Source organism: Syzygium oleosum, unplaced genomic scaffold (genome assembly GCF_021117445.2).
Source record: "Syzygium oleosum isolate NSW1041296 unplaced genomic scaffold, Sole_v2.1 Sole_v2.30, whole genome shotgun sequence".
Classification (NCBI taxonomy): Eukaryota; Viridiplantae; Streptophyta; class Magnoliopsida; order Myrtales; family Myrtaceae; genus Syzygium; species Syzygium oleosum.
In genome coordinates, this window is record NW_026607514.1 from 231,985 (window position 1) to 252,658 (window position 20,674).

General features: G+C 41.5%; 2 protein-coding genes and 1 pseudogene across 2 annotated transcripts; all 3 read right to left on the reverse strand.

Annotated features, from left to right (window-relative positions):
- Positions 1–362: 362 nt before the first annotated feature.
- LOC115694368 (uncharacterized) lies at positions 363–13,070 on the reverse strand. The gene is made up of 21 exons (XM_030621495.2): positions 12,687–13,070; positions 12,514–12,598; positions 12,069–12,108; positions 11,722–11,970; positions 10,624–10,723; positions 10,474–10,548; positions 9,533–9,631; positions 8,979–9,095; positions 8,767–8,882; positions 8,461–8,560; positions 7,517–7,875; positions 6,906–7,236; positions 5,965–6,176; positions 5,185–5,403; positions 4,731–4,917; positions 3,990–4,240; positions 3,130–3,222; positions 2,933–3,034; positions 1,989–2,346; positions 1,512–1,649; positions 363–1,432 (listed from the first exon to the last, which is right to left on the reverse strand). Exons 1-21 carry the CDS (start codon positions 12,816–12,818, stop codon positions 797–799), a joined length of 3,999 nt encoding a protein of 1,332 aa, XP_030477355.1. The 5' UTR covers positions 12,819–13,070; the 3' UTR covers positions 363–796.
- Positions 13,071–14,222: 1,152 nt separating this feature from the next.
- On the reverse strand, positions 14,223–15,955 carry LOC115694367 (probable serine/threonine-protein kinase PBL26; annotated as a pseudogene).
- A 2,122-nt stretch (positions 15,956–18,077) lies between these two features.
- Positions 18,078–19,707, reverse strand: LOC115666802 (uncharacterized). Its single transcript, XM_030588457.2, has one exon. It carries the CDS (start codon positions 19,652–19,654, stop codon positions 18,326–18,328), a length of 1,329 nt encoding a protein of 442 aa, XP_030444317.2. The 5' UTR covers positions 19,655–19,707; the 3' UTR covers positions 18,078–18,325.
- Positions 19,708–20,674: the final 967 nt, after the last annotated feature.

A 20,674-nucleotide genomic window follows, 5' to 3' on the forward strand; every position in this document is an offset into this window, starting at 1 on the left:
TATTTCTACAAATCGAACCTTACATCAACAAATCTCAACAGAGACCATAGGAATCGCATAACATGAGACGAAAGAAAAAAGACTCATATTTCTACAAGGTGATATTCCTATTGAAATTAGACGACACGACCACGCAACGTGCGACGCATGCAGTCTATGCTAATAGTTAAAGGTTCTCAACCATCGTGACCTGTACGTTATGGTTAAAACAGGTAAATATTGCCCTAACAGTCCAACATGGGAAGTAAGAATCAATTTGATTCCCACTACACTCAGAGAAATAAACCTTAGCAACCGACTTGGAATTGGGATTGTAAGAGACTCCCCAGACAGGAGAAACAAGATGAAAACAAACGACGACAACAAGAACAGCGATCTGATAAAAAAATGAATGCGAAATCACGGGAGGACCGTCCAGTGAATACATATCATACAAAAAAAGCAATATACATATCATACAAAATGGTCGGTCCTCTGACAGATATACAAGAGCCGGCAGCTACATGCGGTGTATTGAACTCTGCTCTCGTATAGGGTGAATAACCGTGTTCCCTCCGACAGAACCAAAAACCTGCACAATCTAAGCGAAGATCAACTTAGTAAACCATCTAAATCCGCACGCATCCAGCAATCTGAGCCTCTCGACATGCTAACGACTCATCAAAAGTTACTTCAGCTTCCTGATCCAGTGGCAATGGACACAGCAGCGGCTGTTTCATCACGACCAATGGTAATTCGAGCTCTCCAGGAAAAAGAACTATACTGCTAGCTTTAGGAATCTATTGCAGATTGCTGCTTATATAAAAAAGTCCGGTAACGGTGTAGACGTCGAAACCCCAGACGCAACTGGTTCCTGAGTATCTGGTGTCTTGGGGGCCACTTCCTTCTTTTCCTCCAACACTGCCGGCGGTTCTTGTTCCTCCACCTTCTGAGTATCTGACACAGGATCCGATGGCTCGGCCACCTTTTGTTCTGCTGCATCAGCATCAGAAGTTGTTGGAGCATGCTCACCTTCTCCTTGAGCAAGTGGGCCCGGGTCGCTGGCTGATGAAGATAGAGGAGGAGCTCCAGTATCCGTGGCAGGTTCGCTTGCTTCTACTTGCGGTGGAGCGCTCTCTGGTCTTGGGGGTGTCGCTGTAGGAGGTGCTTCTAATAGCATTGGCTTGGCAGGATCCGGCTGTGGAATTTGCGCAGCAGGAGGGGGTTTCTTCTTCATTGCCATTGTAGCCGAAAGAGAAGGCATTCCTGGGGGTAAGATTTCAATTGGCGGTTTCTTGCCAGCTTCTGCCAAACTGGTAAGCTTCGGTTCCTCCAAAGAAGCAAGAAACGCAGCTGCAGCATCTGTTTTAGTGGAAGGCGCATGCTCAACTTCCTTCTGTAACATTTTGTTCCACGCCTCGACCAAGTTCTTTAGAGTGGGTCTTCCATGAGCCTAGAAGTACATGCATTAGGAAAGTCAGGTCAGGATAAAATGAGAAATGATGAGGGAAGTGAAGTTGATTGACCCATACATGAGCATGAAGTACAGCCTCAGCAAGCATCCCAGTTTCCTGCCACGCCCTCTCCATGAGAGCATTGTCGCCCAAAACAGCTGCTGAAAAAGCTGCTTCACGTCCCGAGCCAACCGAGATCAAATTGTTAACCAGACCCTGTAATGATTGTTAGAGAGTTAGAAACTACTTGGGAGTTCACCAAACAACTTTTGGCAGTTGATTACTTCTGTGTGCTTAATGATATTTAAAGTCTCCAAATGATCCATTATTATTGGAATCCAAATTGAACAATATTGAAGATGAAAAACTCTTCTAGCATGGAACACATAGTAAATGTACTAGTGCTCATCACAGCTTAATTCGGTACTGGTGCTCAACACAGCATAAAAATTACCGAGCAATAGATGTATCCTTCTAAATAAATGCACAACCTGAGCAATTAGTATCAATGCATTTCATGACATAAGACAAAGTCACAGGAAGATAGCTGCATACATTAAGCCGCGTCAGTTCTCCATGATTAGCAAGTCGCAAAGCCAGTCCCCTCAGTTCATGACCCTGTAAAGCTCCTTTTACTGAACCGGCAGCGGCTAACCTTTTAAGAGCTTCCCGAGCAATGTCAGCTTGCCCAGTAGCATCCGCAGCATCGATAAGATCCAAAAATTCCTTAGCAAATTTAACAACTCCTTGCACAGCCTCTACAAGATTTTCTTTTTTAGTTGTTACGGTGAGGATATCTTTCAAATCAAACCCTACACTATCTTGGCCCAGCTCCCTACTGTTGCTCATTGTAAGAAGGCACTGGAGAGCTCTTTTCAAATCACTGCTTTGCATAGCCAAATCAAACTCCAACCTGGATAGTGTAGAAACACCAAAATGCTTAATACCTCACATTACATCCTAAAACCCAAACAAAAGCCAAACACCTTGTCATATGCTCAGACTAATGGATGCATCGTCAAGAATTACTGGAACATCATCATCGCTAGGACTTCTGTCCATAAATATTGTATAGAATACATGAGGACCTTCAAGCAGTGATGTAGCTGTAGATGCAAAATCATACCATTCTTTTGACTTTGGACAAATAAGTCTGAAGATTTGATAATCAGTCAAATAATATTGATTCAGTTTGGAAATTTTATATTTTGTGGTAACTCAGTATTGTCCCCCAAATTGTTTGTCCATGATTCAAATTGCTAGAAAATTTTCTACTTATAGGAATTGACATATAATCTGATCATTCATTGAGGCCAGTAGTTAGTGACTCTAAGAACTCTTCAATTAAAAAGTAATTTCAGAAATTAGTATGGTTCAATTAGGTCTAATCTACAGCAAAGCATTTTTTTTTTCTTTTTTCCCTGGTAAATTCCATTCCAGGTTTCAAAAATACAAAGGAGCAACCTCGCCGTCCCTTGTCAGCTATAGTGCAAGTTTACCTCTTAGATATTCCAGGCAAATGAAGAGCTTCTGTAGCATAGCCCATTCCAAGCATAAACTGGGCCAAATCATCATGATGTTCTCTAGCAAGCCTACTTGCCCTGCAGTTCCATCAGCAAAAGAGACACTGTTTACATGACAAAAGATTACACATAGGGACAAGGGGCACCAGTTCATGTAGGAAAGGAGCAACTACCATTTCACTGCACTAACTGCATCCCCATAAGCAGCAAGACACCGGCAACGAATACCTGGGTGACTCAAAGATAAGGCATGTGCACACATATACCTAGAAAGATCAATCAGGTTACAAAAAGATGCGTAGTTAGCTGCAGTGAAATTCATAGACAAACAGCCCAATGGTCTTAAAATTCTAATTTATGAGCACATAACCAACAACAGAAAGGGAAGAAGTATATAAGAGGCCAATCTCCGCTTCCTACTTCCAGCTTAACCAACTTCAGAAACGGCTGGGTAATTTAAACTTTCGTTATGGTCCTTTGGCTTTGGCTACTGTCTGTGACTTCGGTATTCAGTTTCCAGAAATGACAAGTTTGAAATTGCCCAATGATAACTTTCACTAAAGCTAGTACTTCAAGAGTGAAATAATGTATTTATGTTTCAACACATATAAAAATATGTCAGAAAATGTTATATATTTCATCCTCCATTACATACAAGTCAAATATGGTAAACTCTCATACCTACACTACAAGTTATAAAAGCTTGACATTAGTTAAAAGAATTACAACAGAACTTTGAGTAGCTCCTGATAGGAAATCTAATAATTGTACAAATGCTGACCAAGTTATTAATTCAGAACGACATTTTGTTTGTGCAAATTCGGATTGAGAGGATAGAAGTTCTTGAGCAAGATTTTTTTTTTTGGTCGAAAGTTCTTAAGCAAGATTGCACAGAGGAAAAAGTCCTTTGGTTCATTTTACTCTTAGTATGAAGACATACGAGAGCATCAATAACCTTTCAGGAAGTAACTAAAAGATACATCTGAGAAAACCTCTAATTTATCTCATTTCAGAAGCATTGGAGGCCTGTTACCTATCAATTAGCCAAAGAACACCATCCCTAACACCAACCACTAATAAAGGTCCAATAGGTCGTTTTTGCTCCACTGGAAAACGAGTAACTGCTACTGAGACACCACCACCCCCAACAGCAACCTCATTAACTTTTCTTTCTTCAAACTCCTTCAGCACTGCTATGTCATCACCATCAACTTTGGATTGCTTCGGCAAACTCACAAATGGAGGAACAGAAGGAGCATGCTGGAAAGATGCTAGACGAACAACCTGAATATAGAAAGATGGACTGTTACTACACTTCAAAGAAAGGACGAGACAGTCTCAAAAAAATAAGGTTGATAATGACTAAGATTAAGATGGTAGATTCTCCTAATTGAGAGTCCAGTGCCAAAACAAGTCAAAAGGACCGAGTTATTGAAGTGGCATTGGAATATCGCCACATAGGTCAGCAACTTCTATTTGGCTAAATGTACTTCAAAATTCCTCCAACTCATTAACACATATTAAAGCAGAAAGCTGCTTCACGTGTGCAATCAATACTTAAAAGCAAAGCCTTCACAATTCAATAGGCTGATCATAGGCCCAAAAAAACTTGACTATAGCACAAGAAAAAGAAATCTTAGCGAGTAACATTTCAGGTTATTATATTCTTTCTGCCAGCTTATATTAGAATTGATGGCATTATTATAAGCACAATTAAATCCAGTAACATTTCAGTAACATGATGACATCATACAGAATGCTGAAATTGCTTAACCTGCAGCATTGGCGGCCTTAGTTTGATTCTCTCTTGTGAGGACGCTTGCGGACCTTCGACTGTAATTAGAGCTAACTCTCCATGCTCTGCAACTGCCCGTGCTTGCACCTCTCTCAGTTTCATTTCTTCTTTCATCTTTCTTGTTTCTATATCTATTGGTGCCACTCCAGCATCGACAAAGACACATCTGGGGTGACACAAGCACAATATTAGATAATCTAGGAATCAAACAAAATTAGAAGCTTAGTATATTATCCTAGTAGCAAACCAAAGAGTACATGACAAAGAGCCGAGATACAAAAATGAATTTCAAAGGTAACTAATTATTTAGAGAAGGGAATTATAAAAAAAGAGACATTTAGTTGAGCGTACACACTTCTCAAGGTACACAACCAAGCAACCAAAGGAGAAAAAATAAATCAAGATAGATTATCAGACAATGAATGCATCTTACTCGATGGTAGTAGGTGTAACCACAAACAGCTGTCTTCGATGCCAAACAGCACCAGTAGCATAGGGAATTGCAACATCTCCTAAATATCTATACTGCGGTCGCAAAGAAGATATTACTATATAATGATGATATGCAAACGCGCAGTACTCAACAGTTTGGTCCCATGCAGTCCATTCTGGCTGAGGAAGAAGACCACCAACAGGTTCAAAACTCTCCCAGCTGCCATAAAAAAGGTTCAAATAAGCACTGACTATAAATGAAGAAAGAAGAATATTATCGGAAGATGAAACCAATGTCACCAGAAAATAAAGATGGAAACCAACTTACACCAACGAATTGCGGGAAGACAAAAGATAAAGCTATATTAACTACTGCAACTAGCACTGCAACTCCAATAAATTCAAGCAATTCTTACATCCACCCGAACCATGTGAGCCCTGTGCATGTCAGTCATCAGATCATACGAGTTTTACTTAATCTGACGGTTCACATGCATTGGGTCACATGGAGTCAAACGCATACAGCAATTTTTCCGAGACATATCCCAGGAGAATGAGAGGTAGAATCCAAAATGCTGTGATGTCTTCTTACTTCTCAGTTCATCCTAAATATATTTTGCATGTATTATGTTTCATAGTGTGTTGGATACAGTTCGTAATTATCGTAAATAATAGTGAGCAAGCACTCTATGCTCAGCAATATCCAAATACTGATGATCCAAAATACTGGCAATTAAATGTCATTTTGGTAATACTAGGTAAGAAAATAATTGCTGCTGACCTATAGAGCTGAAAATTTGGCAGTGCTGCCTCAGCAGAAGATTTATGAGATAAATTATCATCCAAAGCAGTGAAGGAAGAAAGGCCACTATTGCCATATCCTGATAAGGGCATAGACTGAATTGTTGATATAGCAGTTGCAGCAACAGGGCTGATCCTTCGCGACATCCGATAAGCTACACCAAGAAGTGCTCCACCATGCAAGCCAATAGCCTACAAGAGATGATTTTCAGTCAAAATTACCATGCAAAAGAAATGAAAATCCATAAAATACAAGGAATTTGCTAGGAGGACAATGAACAAGTGTAAACCACATAAAAAAGCAAGTTCCTTTCTATACCAGTCAACAATGAAGCCGCATAACCCTCTTAATACATGAAAAAGAAAATTAGCTTAAGCAATTATCAGTTAATGATCTTTTTAAACAAAATCATCTCTTAATTATATCAAAATGTACGTTTCTTCACAATGAAGGCTCTTGCAGATGAAATGTACCGCAATAATTAGACCATTGGGTCATCAAAGCATGATGAATAATAATGCTAATGGTCAGAAGAACTGTACATTGTCCAACCAACTTGTGGCAATGGTAAAATGTGGGGAGCATCCCTAGATTGAGACTTTCACTTGAATCTTTCCCAGCACTTCCTCACTTTGTGAACTTTGAACGAGTATTCTAGAGGTGTGTAATTCACAAGTTAATTTTGTATCTGTTGGTGATTAGGACTGCCTTAAATAGAACACAGCGTACCCGTTTTCTGACATATTCTAATTATGTCATGAGAAGTACGTCTACTAAAATTGCTCAGTTTAAAAGCAAACCAAGTCATTGACCCCTATTAATGCATGATCCCTGTTCGGTTGAGGCAAAGACTTGCAAAGAGAAAAAAGATTAAATGGCATGCACAAAAAAGCACACTAGATAGCTAAACAACTAAGTACCGGTTCACTGCGACTGCCTATGGATTTCATTAATATATTTGATGTTCCATCATCCAGCAGGATACGAACTTGAACACCGGCCGCAGAAGCAGCAGATGCAGCGGCTGCTGCAGCTTGTGCTGCTGCTGCAGCTGCCTCTTTTGCTTTCCTTGAGGAACCACCTTTGGAAACTACGGGAATTCTTGGGGCAGGTGCAGATTCTAATATTGCAAATCTATCACGACAAGTATCCCATGCCAGAAGTCTTGCTGTACCGGAGTCGACGATAGACCAGTCACCAACTTTATAAATAGAAAAATAAGGAATATCTGGCCACACAATAGAAAGATACCTGCACCCAAATCCAGTAGGAAGCGAGAAGCTACAGTCAGTCAAGTACACAGAAGAAACAATCACATGCAAGAATATTAAGTAATCTGCAGTTGACAGTCCATGTTAATGAAAATTAACAATATACAGGCAAGTATCTGTTTGTAATTAGAGTTACACTGTACATACTGAACAATGTATTCATTCACTTTGTGTGCAGTCGCCAGAAAAAAAAATACAAAATAGGTTGCATGTTGCAGTCCATCTATAACATAGGAAATTTAAAATTAGGCAAAACTTACTTCCCAGAACTGCTGACAGAAAGAATTGAATACGAATCATTTGGAACTGCAGTACTAATGTGCTTCTTAATCTGCTTGACATGTAACAACTCTGATGACTCTCCCTTCAACCTTCCCGCTTCAGATAACGAGGCATTGTTCCCAAGCGATGGATTTCCAGTGGGTGATAACTGGAAGTTTAGTAGCTTCAGCTCCCTCTCAACTACGTAGACTGCTGAATGCTCCCTGCTTTCCGAAGGAGTTGGAAGTGGAGCTATAGGTGGAAGGGCCCTGGCATCAAACTCACACATAATCACACCAACATTGGTTCCGGTAGCAACAAGGTGAGGTTGTAATGGATGTGCAACCATGCAATATACCTGCAATAGCAACTTCTAAGGATCAGAGCTATACAATCCAAAAGAAGATATCAGTACCAAAAACTATGTGATGCCCTAAAAAGAATTCCTTTCCAGAAATACCCAAAATAATTAATCACTTTCTCCACTATTCCTCCCCCTCTCTAAACAACCATCCTAAATCAGCACATAAATACATAAACCACTTTAAAGCCCTCATAGATTTTTCTTTCTAAGATCTTAGTAACAATTTGTGCATTATGATAAAGAAAAAGTATAGTATATTTCAATGTTTTCTGGAAAACTCTCCTTTCAACTTCAGGACAAGAGGAGACAGAACATAAAAATGAGCTAGGCTTCCCATAATTACAGAGTATGGGTCTAGACCGATGTTCTTAATTTTCACAAGGAAAATCATTACTCATTAAACATTTGATTTACGCCTCAGGCAAGTTAAATGGAAGTGTATAACAGATATTTAAATTAAGTGCATCTACTCCAAGAAATTATCGCATAAAGGTTGAGACATTTCCTCTTATGAGTTTACGCTTAACCCACAGATAGATTAAGTAGGTAGAGGGAAAGGATCGACTATTCAGTACGTACTCTAAGTTTCTTGTTCGGCGCAAGTATTTGTGGTGGAACAAGTGAGGAAAGCTCACACAAGGGCCTTGTTAGAGCTGAATATGTGGGGTGCTCAATGGCCCTGCAAAAGACGATAATGGAATTACTCTACCAAGTTAGTAGAATAAAGCATGTTTCATCTAATTATTTTCATTTACCAAGAAACCCATACACATAGAACAAACTCAGTTCTAGACATATTGTAATACTTATTTTGCAAAGGAAAAGCTCACAACACCATCTAGCCGAAAACCAACCAAAGTCATCAAGAAAAAGAGATATGCTTACCATATGTGGGAATCTTTTACACAAGTCAATATATCAAGGTTTGGAGCCCGAGGATGGCACCAAGATGCAACACTGTGGCAAGCAAGTTTAGACACGGGTTTAATTCTTCGCAACTCCTAAAAAAGGGATGAGCTAAGAGTTGTCAATGTTATAAAGCACCAAACAAAGAAATTTACAACCATTACCGTAAATAAAGAGATCAAATTCCACACCTTGAAAGACATTGTGTCCCATATAGCTAGTGTTTTGTCTGCACCAATTGTTATAAGCTGCGGAGGTGCTCCACTCACTCTAGAAAGTTCAACAGCCACAACCCCACCATCATGTGCCTGAAAACGGAATCAATTAGTCTCTGATTCAACCTACCAATACCGGCATCGCAAAATTTAAATGGGTTTTCAATGAGGACTAAACTTCCATTGAGCATTAACAGGAGGAAAAAAGATGTGGAAAGCAAAGCTGACAATAGACAATAGATACCATCAAGAGCAAACAAATGATAAAACAATACCAGTTTCGTTTTTTTTGCAACAAAATTGTCAAGAAAATAATATTCAGGTGGCAGTTTCGTGAAGTAAAGTCAGTAACAGGATTTGCACCATCCATGACTTGTTCCCTCTAAAGTGTTGACGGTGTTGCATGTTCTTCACTTAATCAGCAAAGTTCAGTAAATTAAATTAATGCATCAAAACTGGTATTGGTTCATTTATAAGAAGAGGAACTGAAAGATCATAATAAGAATAAGGAGAGCAGGGGAAAATAGTACTTTCAAGCTCAGCTTGGGTACTAGTTCTCGAGAATCTTGACCATGGTCTGCACTCCAGAGAACAAGCAAACCATCACTGGCACCGGACACCAGAAGTGCCTACATAAATACATGAAGTAACCATTAGAAAGCATACAAGTTGGATGACGAGAAACCATGTATGAGCTACTGCGGGTCAACTTGTTTGACTGCACCAGCAGTAAAAGGTAAGATAAACAAAATTGCAACTAGAACCAGTTGCAGTAAAACAATGTCAGAAACTAATCATCCAGAGCACATGTTAAAATTGATAAGCAAGTTTCATTAGATAAACTGCTGAAAGTCTGCATACATTTTATGAATGCATATATCAAGCAGAACCAATAATCTAAGAGCAAGACAAGATTTGCAAATAGTTCAACAACTCAATGGATTAAGATGACTATAGGATAACAAGTATAACAAAAGGATATGTAATTACTAAAACAACAAATGTAGATTTTGTAACTGAACCCTGTCCAATAAAATTGCACATCAGTTGCTTTTATAACAGAGGATAAACTTGAATTTGGATCACAGTCACCATTGCGAACCGCTTACAATAAAAGAATCAACAACCTCTACTAGTGTTGAAGGAGTTGCATAAGTTGAAATCCAACAAAGAATTGACCACGTCAGAAGCTGTCACTTTTCTCCTTCAACAGCTTGCCTCAACAACTCATACCACCTTCACAACCTAGATTTTAGACATGCTGGTTCACTATGCTGTTCCAGCAAAGGTAACAGTATCAAGTAGAGCATTTTAGGCGAGATACCCTAACCTTATAAGTTAGTACTCACACCTCACAATATCCATATGTTTAGAAGTAGAAACTCGTTCCATCAAATTGTGCATAACATAAGCATTCACAACGAAGTAAAAAACAATGAAAGCTCAATAAAACTGAGTTATGAATATATACCTCACCAGAAGAAGCCATGAAGGTCATTAGACAAGAAATCGATCCTTTATGCCCACCTGTGTATCTCCTTACAAGCTGCAGATAATTTATTATCCTCAAAATGCATGTTCAGCACCAACATTCAGACCACAAAATTGACAAAGGCCAAACCTTCCATGTTATCATTGAAAGTACTCTAATGACACCATCAGATCCACCAAAAGCAACAAGTGGACCATCTCCAGCTGCAGATCTGGCCAGGAACTCCATACTGCATCAAGAAAAAAAAAGCAACAGAGATACCAGCACATACATATCAGCATTAAAAAGATGAAGAACAGCCACCAGACAGTAATCCATTAGTAAGAAAAGAAAGAAAAACAGTATAAGTAACTTGTGTTGTGAATGCAATTTCCAATGACCTATACAGACATTAATTCTTGCCCTCTGAGTATTAGAAGATATGAAACTGATTGGAGCCTAAAAAGGAATGATAAAAATAACGATATGAATATATCACTGCAAACAAATGATGATTGACATCAGTATGAAGATGTCATCTGAGACTTCCGTAAGGAAATTTGACAAAACAAGTTGCCGCGACTAACAGCTCAACACCTACAATTATCTTTTGGAAACCTGACCGGTCACCAAATTAAGCAAACCCAAGCCTGGAAGGCCTCTATTTTCTGGCCAAACTCAATCATGAACAGGGTTATCTAAGCTGGATCGTCATTGATAACAAAACCAGTTGTATCTAAAGTACAAAATATGCACCTGCATGACCAATGAGTTGAGCCAAGGACCTTACAACAGAGAGAAAGTTCCTTGACTAACCAACTATAGAGCCTTTTGTAGTTACAATTCATCAACTATTATCCATGTTGGATTATCATTTCATCGAATTGAGTTCAAGAATAGAATTTACTAATCAACGTTTTATATTTAAAAATGGTTCTGTTCCTACCACAGTGACCTTACTCCTCAAGCTTGACAACTAGTTAATATACTAAAAAGAACCAGAATTAATTAACTAAGTTTACTATGCTGACTCAGTCTGAAAAGAAACATAACTTACTGAAGAGAAAGATTGGGGCACGTCCAGTAGTGTACAATTAATTGGTCAAATTCAAGGCACTCAAAATATTAGTTTACTCAAATACCAAAAAACAAAAATTAAAAAGTGGCTCTCAAACTATAATATTGTCACATTAAGCAACGAACTGTCATTAAATGGAAATTAGGCTATGTCCAAGAGTAAGGACTTGCCAGAGTAGTGATCTGTTGTCAAGTTCTTGCTTGGGTACATCTCTGCCTCGCATTGTCACCAAGTCCAGAAAAATAGCTTTGTTTTCACAACAAATGACAAGAAAATGGCGCCCTTTCGTTGATGGCGCTGGAGAAGTAAATGCCGCAGTGACATTGCTAACAGCTGACGGAGCCTCTGCAGCAGCAGATCGATTACGCCACAGCTGCCAATAGCGTACATCATCATCGTAAAAGTTCACCTGCTTAACACTTAAGTAACAATGTGCAGAATAGTTCAGTTCCTGAACTTTATGGATCGGAAACCAGTAAACAAAGGAAACAGAAATTCATATACAAAGAGCAATTACCTTCCTCCCCGAATGGCCTCAGTTGGTTTACCCTTAGAATCTACAAGAACCCAACAAAAGGAAATCATTAATGCAGAAGTTCACTCACAAAATAAACTCCGAAAGTGTCCGGATAATGAAAAAAGTTGCGCTTGCATGCTTTAAGTTAAGTTCCTCTCATGAGTACACGAGCTTTAGTCGCAATCAATGTTCAATGCTTCAACGTTTCAATAGATGTGGCTACAAAAAATAATGGTCGCGGACTTAAATCAATTCATCAAAATCAATTGCAGATTCATTCGATCAGACAATTCCCGCTGCCACTAAGCTGCGGCGATTCCGCGAGCAGCATCCAAATAAATTGCCTACACAACCAATGCCATCCGCCGCGAACTAAAACGGGCTTTCATCAACACTCACTTATACCTTCTTTTTCATCAGAATCTAATCAAAGCTCTATGCATACCCGATTCTCCTTCGGCGAGCTTCTCCAACTTCGCACCAACCAGGCGCCTCTCGTCGACCCCGCCGGCCTTCAGCTCGTAAATCACCTAAAGAACCAGAAGAACCCCGCGATCACCATCGCATCGCACGCGGCAAAACACGAGGGGGGGAAACGCGCAGCCGAACTGCGACTACCTGACGGTGCTCCCAATTCCAAACGGAGACGAAGTCCGACGCGTCCGCGGTGACCAGCCAGGGATGCGTGGGGTGCAGCTGAATCTTCACTATCTTGTCGCCGCTCGGCCGAAACGCCCTCAGCCGCAGCATTTCGGGATCGGAGACGGAGCCGAAACGGGGGTTTCGATCCAGCAATGGGAACTGGAGACGAATCTGGAGCAAGGAAACGAGCGATCTAGAAGCGAAATCGAGAGGTCGCCGGATCTGGCGTCGATGGCGATGGCTTCTTCTTCTTCTTCTTCTTCGTTGAATGGGGAATGTGTATGCTCTGCGATTTGCGAAGCGACCTCTTCTGCGCTGCGACGATCACTGCGAATCCTCGAAGTCGTCTTCCTCGCTGCAACTTCTTCCGATCTGCAGCTCGAAGCTTTTGAAGAGGAGCCCATTGGGCCTACGGTTTCTTAGTTCTGGTTTTTCTCATGGATTGGGCTGAGGTGAGCGAATCAGATGGGCCGAACGGTTTATTATTGGTTTTTTGGGAGTCTCTGAACTTTGGAACGATGTACAATTTAATCTCTGAACTTTTTATTTATTCAATGCAGTCTCTAAACTTTAACCCGATGTGCAATGTGGTGCCTGAAGTTTTAAGTTCTACATTGGATAATTTCATATAGTTTAGGGACTGCATTGAACATGTACCAAAAGTTCAGGGACCAAATTGAACATAATTCAAATTTCAGGGACTGCATTGAACATTACGCTAAAGTTCAGGGGCTGCATTGAACAAATTACTCGAGATTCAAGTTTTAGATGGCTATTACTCTATGAATGTTGAGATTAGCTTTAGAAATTAAAGTGACAAAAAAAGGTTATAGAATACTTTGATCTCTTTACTGACTCAAGCTTGAAGCCTCTTGACGCCTCGAACAGAGCATTCTCAGCGCTTCCTAACATGTAGCTTGGTTCGCCAAAGTCGTTGCACAACCAGCACAATAGAAAGATCGATCTGATTTCCATATGAGGCAATCAGAGCAGCACCAACTGTATCAGCTCAGCTTTTCAATCCATTACTAGGACTAAGTTGAGGAAATCGACATAACGAAAACGTGAAGAAGGGGGGGTGTTAAGGTGGCAAATTGGACAGAGCTCACAGTCCTTGACCATGAAGTCTCTTTGGCCCGAGTTCTTGCGCACCACAAGCAAGGAACGGCTTAAGGCGTCCGGGTTTGAATTCGTCGTGTCAATATCTGCGCCTGTTGGCATCATGGGGGGGCTTGAAACTGGGAAATGATTCCTCTGGATAAAGTATGTGCCACCTGCGCGAGATGATGCCATTGGCAAGGGATCGGAGGAACTCTGTTTTCTGAATCATGAAAATCAAAGGCCTAATCTACAAGATGTTCTTTAAATGAGTGCTGAAAGTTCATTGGCAAGAATATGCATCGTTAGTTTATACACAGAAAGTATATTTACTAATTGCTTATTCCTGGTATAGCATCACATTTCGAGGCTGAAGTATGCACGCAGGGAAGCAATATGTCACATACTTTAAAGTGAGAAAGAACCTCATTGATTAATGTTGGACAGTCACAAATGATCTAAAATAAAGATGACCAAGTGACAGTAACTTATGATTACGAGTGGACATGCTCATCGCTCGATCGCTTGGAACGAATCGAATCGACATCGTCTAGGGATCCTTCACTGTTGTCTCGCTTTAAGGAGAGGGTATTGCCTCTTGATATACCGTGGCTGGGGCCGTTGTGCTGCTGATAGAAGCTCCTCCCGTTGAACCCACCCGGTGTCATCGTCACCCACAGAAGCAGCATGAACTAGTGACCCTGTTTTGCTGTATCTGCTGCTTCCTTTTGGACTCGAAAAATCGAGTCTGTAGCTCCCCTCCCGTGAACCACTCGTGTCACCGTCCCCCAAAGAGGCGGCATGACCTAGTGACCTGTTTTGTTGCATCTGCCGCTTCTTTTTGGACTCAAAAGATTGATTCCGTCAAACAATCTCTCGCTGCTCTTATCGCTCAAGGAATATTTTCCGCTGTCTTTGGTCATCTCGTGGAACGAAGACACGTTTCCCATTAGACAAACTTGCGCTCATCTTGTGTGAATAATAAATGCTTCCATCATGCAAGAACCAACTGCTTCTGTCCCTCAAGGTAACACTTCCATCCCTCGACATGCTACTCTTGCTTCTCGAACCCGGATCAGATCCCTTATCGTTGCCTTTCTATCCTCATCCTTCCCTCCTGTATCCCGGTCGTGTTTGTGACCTTCATCGACCTCTATGTCCTGCTGATTTGTGCTGTCTTCATCACCGTGATTCTGATGTTCCCTAAAAGTATTGTGTCATATTTTTCTTCATCACTTTCGCTTTTATTTGCTTCCTGGGAATGTTTGTTGGGCTCCGGAGGAGGAACAGCCACGGTGTCAGATGGAGCCACTAAAAGTAAGCTTGAAGTAGTAACAACGTCGCTCATTAGTGGGCGGACCAAGGGTTCTTCTTGCGGACACATGGCTGCTATTGCAACAGCTTGAGTAATGGATCAGCCACGTCTGGAAACGATCTCAGGTCCCTGAATTTAGGCTGAGCCTGTACGCAAATGGAATCCCTGTACAAGTCAGCGAGGATGATGACTAAAACATAGATGACATTGACTATCATTGGACGTAAAATTACCCAAGCAACTAGATTTTGCTCATCAGTGGGTTTGTCATGTCAATTGCTCTCCGTCCGGTATGAGTTCTAGGAGGACGACTCTGAAGCTAAACACGTCGGACTTCAGTGTAAGTTCGCCCGTTCTTGCATATTCTGGAACACAGTAGCCATAAGTACCCAATCCCTGGATGAGACGTGCATCTTGTCTCCAGCAGGCCGAGCTTGGCCAGTCCAAAGTCTGATACTTTCGGACTGAAATACTTGTCCAGCAAGATGTTCGAGGACTTCAAATCACAATATATAACAGGTGGATTGGCCTTATCATGCAAATATTTGAGACCCTGTGCATCACCAAATCCTATTTTCATTCTGGTAAGCCAATCCAGAGGTTTCTACTGCGGTCCAATGTCTGCAGTACAAACTACGACGCAAGTTGGTAATGATTTGTAGCATAGAAGCTAGATGAAATGTCTCCTGTTCTACGTTATCAGCACACTTATTCAGCGACTCTAAATCAAATTCAGACTGGTAGAGGTATCGAACAATTGATCTTCTTCAGAACCTCCGGGCATGTATTCAGACACGAGAAGTCTTTGATCTCCGTCAGCACAATACCCCATGAGATCAACAAGATTTTCGTGGTGCGAGAGACTCAACATGAGGACTTTGACAAGGAGCTCCTTGTTTCCTTGTAGTCCATGCCTGTCGAGTTGCTTGATGGCAACCACCTAACGAACAAGGAAAGCACGGTTTCTTAAACTTCACATTTTTCCAAGACAAAGGAGAGGGAGAGTGAGTCGAAGCCTCTCTGTCACCTGCCCGGTCCCCTGGATGGTTCCTTTGTATACTCGACCAAATCCACCTTTTCCCAATAAGCACTCCTGTTGGATATTCTTTGTGGCAGAGGCTAACTCGTGGAAAGTGAAATTCTAGGCCATGATATTTCCATGCTCTTCTTCCTCCTCATTGATTTGGCTTCCTCTCCGGGCTTTGGCTTCTTGATTCCAGCGACTAATACAACAAGGAAAAGGAGGAAAGTTTTATTTTCAAACAGTACCTCAAAGACACTGTTACATGGTCTTCACTTTATCAGCAAAATTTAGTTATGTAAATCAATGCATCAAACCCGGTATTGGTCATTTATAAGAAGAGGAACTGAAAGATCACAATAAGAATAAGGAGAGCATAGGGGAAAACAGCACTTTCAAGCTCATCTTGGGTACTAGTTCTCGAGAATCTTGACCATGGTCTGCACTCCAGAGAACAAGCAAACCATCACTGGCACCGGACACCAGAAGTGCCTACAATAAATACATGAAGTAACCATTAGGAAGCCTACAAGTTGGACGACGAAGAAACCATGTATGAGCTACTGTGGATCAACTTGCTTGACTGCACCAGCAATAAAAGGCAAGACAAACAAACTTGACAACTAGAACCAGTTGCACTGAAATGATGTCAGAAACTTATCCTCCAGAGCACACGTTAAAATTGATAAAGCTAGTTTCATTAGGTAAACTGCTGGAAGTCAGCGTACATTTTGTGAATGCATATATCAAGGAGAACCAATAACCTAAGAGTAAGACAAGATTTGCAAATAGATCAACAACTCAATGGATTAAGATGACTATAGGATGACAAGTATAACAAAAGGATATGTACTTACTACAATAATGAAAGTAGATTTTGTAACTGAACCCTTTCCAATAAAATTGCACATCATTTGCTTTGATAACGAAGAAAAACTTGAATTTGGATCACCATCACCATTGCTAACTGCTTACAGGAAAAGAATCAACAACCGCTGCTAGTGTCGAAGGAGTTGCCTAAGTTAAAATCCAACAACGAATTGACCACGTCAGAAGCTGTCACTTTTCTCCTTCAACAGCCAGCCTCAACAACTCATGCCATCTTTCACTGAATGTACAAAAGTTCACATAGTGACAACCTTTCCCATAAGTCCCACTTTTAGTTCCATCTTCACAGTCTTCTCATCTTCTTGAATTATGGTCGAAACACATTGTGCCACATCCGAAATTTTAGACTTGCTGGTTCACTATGATGTTCCAGCGAAGGTCACAGTCACAAGTAGAGAATTTTAGGCCAGATAAACTGACATTATAAGTTTATACTCACACCTAACAATATCCAAATGTTTAGATGTAGAAACTCATTCCGTCAATTTGTGCATAACAAATGCATTCACAACCAAATAACAAAACAATGAAAGCTAAATAAAACAATGAAAGTTATGAATATATACCTCACCAGAAGAAGCCACTGATCTGCCAAAAGCAACAAGTGGACCATCTCCAGCTGCAGATCTGGCCAGGAACTCCATACCGCGTCAAGAAAAAAAAGCAACAGAGATTCCAGCACATATTAGCATTAAAAGAACAGCCAGCGGACGGTAATCCATTAGTGAGAAAAGAAAGAAAAACAGTGTAAGAGATGATCTAGTAACTTGTGTTGTAAACCGCATTGATCACTGCGAATCAAAAAGTTATCTTCGTCGCTGCAGCTTAATCTTTGAAAATGAGCCCATTGGCGAACGTGCCTACTACCTACAGTTTCTTAGTTTTGCTTTGCTCACCGATTTTACGGCTCCATCTTCTTCTACTTCTTCATATTTCTAACAGCGAAAGAACAGTGAACTGAACGAAAGGAATGTTCATATTCTCACACACAGAGAGACAGGAAGAAGAAGATGCAGAAGCTCATCCACATTTACACAATTCGTCATAGAACAAAAAATCGAATTTTTATTGATTAATCCTATCTCAACTCAAGAATTGAACATACCCTAATTTCTACCCTGTTCATCCTCACGTATACAAAAATCTAACAAAGATGAAGAATCCGAGACATAAAACGCTCGGGACACTGCTGTACAAAGAATGGAGAAAGACGTGTCTTTGTATTCACAGACGGACGTCCAACTCTTCAAGTGCCGCAAAATCATGGAGATCATATCCATTCACTCTCGAGCTTCAGCCACCGACTGCCGAGTCCTCCGGCGAAGTCAAGAAACCACCGCCGTGGCCATCGAAGTCCTCGAAGAGATTGAGAGAGTCCTCCGGATCAAACCCATAATCCCCAAGATCGGAGGGTGCGGGAGTGGGCTCCATTGCCAAACTTCCATCGCCGGCGGCTGAGTCCTCTGGCGAAGTCAAGAAACCATCGCCGCGGCCATCGAAGTCCTCGAAGAGATTGAGAAAGTCCTCCGGATCAAACCCATAATCCCCAAGATCGGAGGGCGCGGGAGTGGGCTCCACTGCCAAACTTCCATCGCCGGCGGCCAAGTCCTCCGGCGAAGTCAAGAATCCATCGCCGTGGCCGTCGAAGTCCTCCAAGAGATTGAGAAAGTCATCCGGATCAAACCCATAATCCCCAAGATCAGAGGGCGTGGGGGTGGGCTCCACTGCCAAACTTCCGTCGCCGGCGGCCGGGTCCTCCGGCGAAGTCGAGAAACCATCGCCTTCCGTCAAGAGAGCCGCAAGCGCTGGGATTTGACCTTTGAGACTCTCGAATATCGAATCTATCTCCTCGTCGCTCAATTCGTGCGAATCGGCCGCGCCGACCTTGACTCGCGAATCATCCTCCAGCGCCTTCAGCTTTTCGCGCGCACAGTCGCGGACGGCTTCGTATTTCATAATCAGGGACTCGAGGTCCTCCTCGGTCGCGCAAGCGTCCCACTCCGTTTGGACCCATTCCGCCCACTGGGTCAGACCCATTGGCGGCATCACCTCGCCGTCGTCGCCGCCGCCGCCGCCGCCGCCTCGGAGGTAGTCGGATATAATTTGATCGGCCGATGGGTCGCCGAAAGAGCAGGGTTTGCCGGCGGGGGAGAAGACGACCACCGCGGCGCGGGCGCCGCAGAGGCGGCAGAGATCCGACGCCTTGTTGAAGAGCCCCTTGCGCCTCTTCGAATAGGTGACGAGCCGGGCAGCCGGGTCGGCGATCCTGGCTATTTCGGTTCGCCGGCGCTTCGCCATCAAGGACGCCGACAACGACCGGAATTCGCAACTATCCGTCAAAGGGTCTCTTGGGTTTCTTGGAGAGAGGGAGGGGGAGAGAATGCGGGGGCGAACGAGCTCGCAGGCTTCTGGGTTTCTCGGAGAGACACAGAGAGAGAGAATGAAGAAGAGGGTTTGCAGAAGGAGGAGGGGTTCGCAGACGGAGGAGGGAGGAATATATCTTCTGGCCAATACGCGGTTCTTGCAATTTGAAAGGGAGGGACGAGGCGGCAAAGGGAAGCTCCGGGCAACCGGCTGCTCCGGCGAACGCCACCTCCGTCTCCGTTCAACGGCTATGTCCATCGTGGAAGAGAGAGAGAGAGAGAGAGAGAGAGAGAGAGAGATGACGGAGGTGTCTCCGATCTGTGCCGTTCATTTAAGACAGGAATTTTGGTTTAGCTTCCCTCGGTCGTTTTTTCCCGTAAAAAAATATTTAAAATAATTCCCCCAATTTTTTTAGAAGGAAATTAAAGCTAGTTAAAAAAAAAGTAGAAAAAAATTATCTGTAACTTGAGGGTTCTTAAATAAAATATTAAAGTGTAGGGATGAAATTGCAAAATATATATTGAAATATATTCAAATGGCTGGAAAAATAAATGATTTGAAAAATGTTTTCCTCAAATCAATATTGTGCAGCTAAAAAATTAGACGAATGCAGAAAATTTCATTATCAATGCTTTTTTTTCCTCATAGTTTTGTTGTGATTAATGAAAACATATTTGTTGACCAATTTTTCTAAGCAATACAAAAGTTTAGATTTATTAATATATTTTTTAAATTATTCATTTTTCATCATAGAAACACGTGTTCAGTTTATAATCCCAAAAGAATGATGATATATAGTAAAATATCCTTATATCCCATTGCTCCACCACATGGAAAAATTGTCGATTCATCGTCACGTTATAGCTCTGTTTCTTTCTTTGAGTATATATTATTTTCCAAATGAAACGATTGAACCCAAGAAGGATATTACTTGTAATTTTCGCGGCCTAATGGTTTTTATGCTCATAAATCTCTAGCTCTACCGGGCATTAATCTAGTTGTAAAGGAATCATCGATTTTCCATCAGAGTATAAGTTCGATTCTCATTTGTAAGTAGAAACTATGAAAGGTCTGTGTTGCGTTGTCTGTTCCTCTTGCAGTGATTTTATAGCTATTAGCATCTTGTTGGGGCCATAGCAACGACGTCACCAACCTCAGACATTCAGGTGACTATTAATGCAAACAACTACGACGCTTGTATGCTTTAAGTTACATAGATTTCTCATGAGTATACTAGCTTTAGGCCAGTAACCATATATTGGTTTCATTATTGGAATC

Excerpts from the sequence above, each read along its gene's own strand:
- LOC115694368 (XM_030621495.2), bottom strand. The coding sequence starts at position 12,818 with ATGCTGCGGCTGAGGGCGTTTCGGCCGAGCGGCGACAAGATAGTGAAG. Across the intron at positions 10,724-11,721 it reads GACAACAGATCACTACTCTG|TATGGAGTTCCTGGCCAGAT; the intron begins GCAAGTCCTTAC and ends TTCTTGATGCAG. Across the intron at positions 8,561-8,766 it reads GTAAAAGATTCCCACATATG|GGCCATTGAGCACCCCACAT; the intron begins GTAAGCATATCT and ends CGTCTTTTGCAG.
- LOC115666802 (XM_030588457.2), bottom strand. The coding sequence starts at position 19,654 with ATGGACATAGCCGTTGAACGGAGACGGAGGTGGCGTTCGCCGGAGCAG.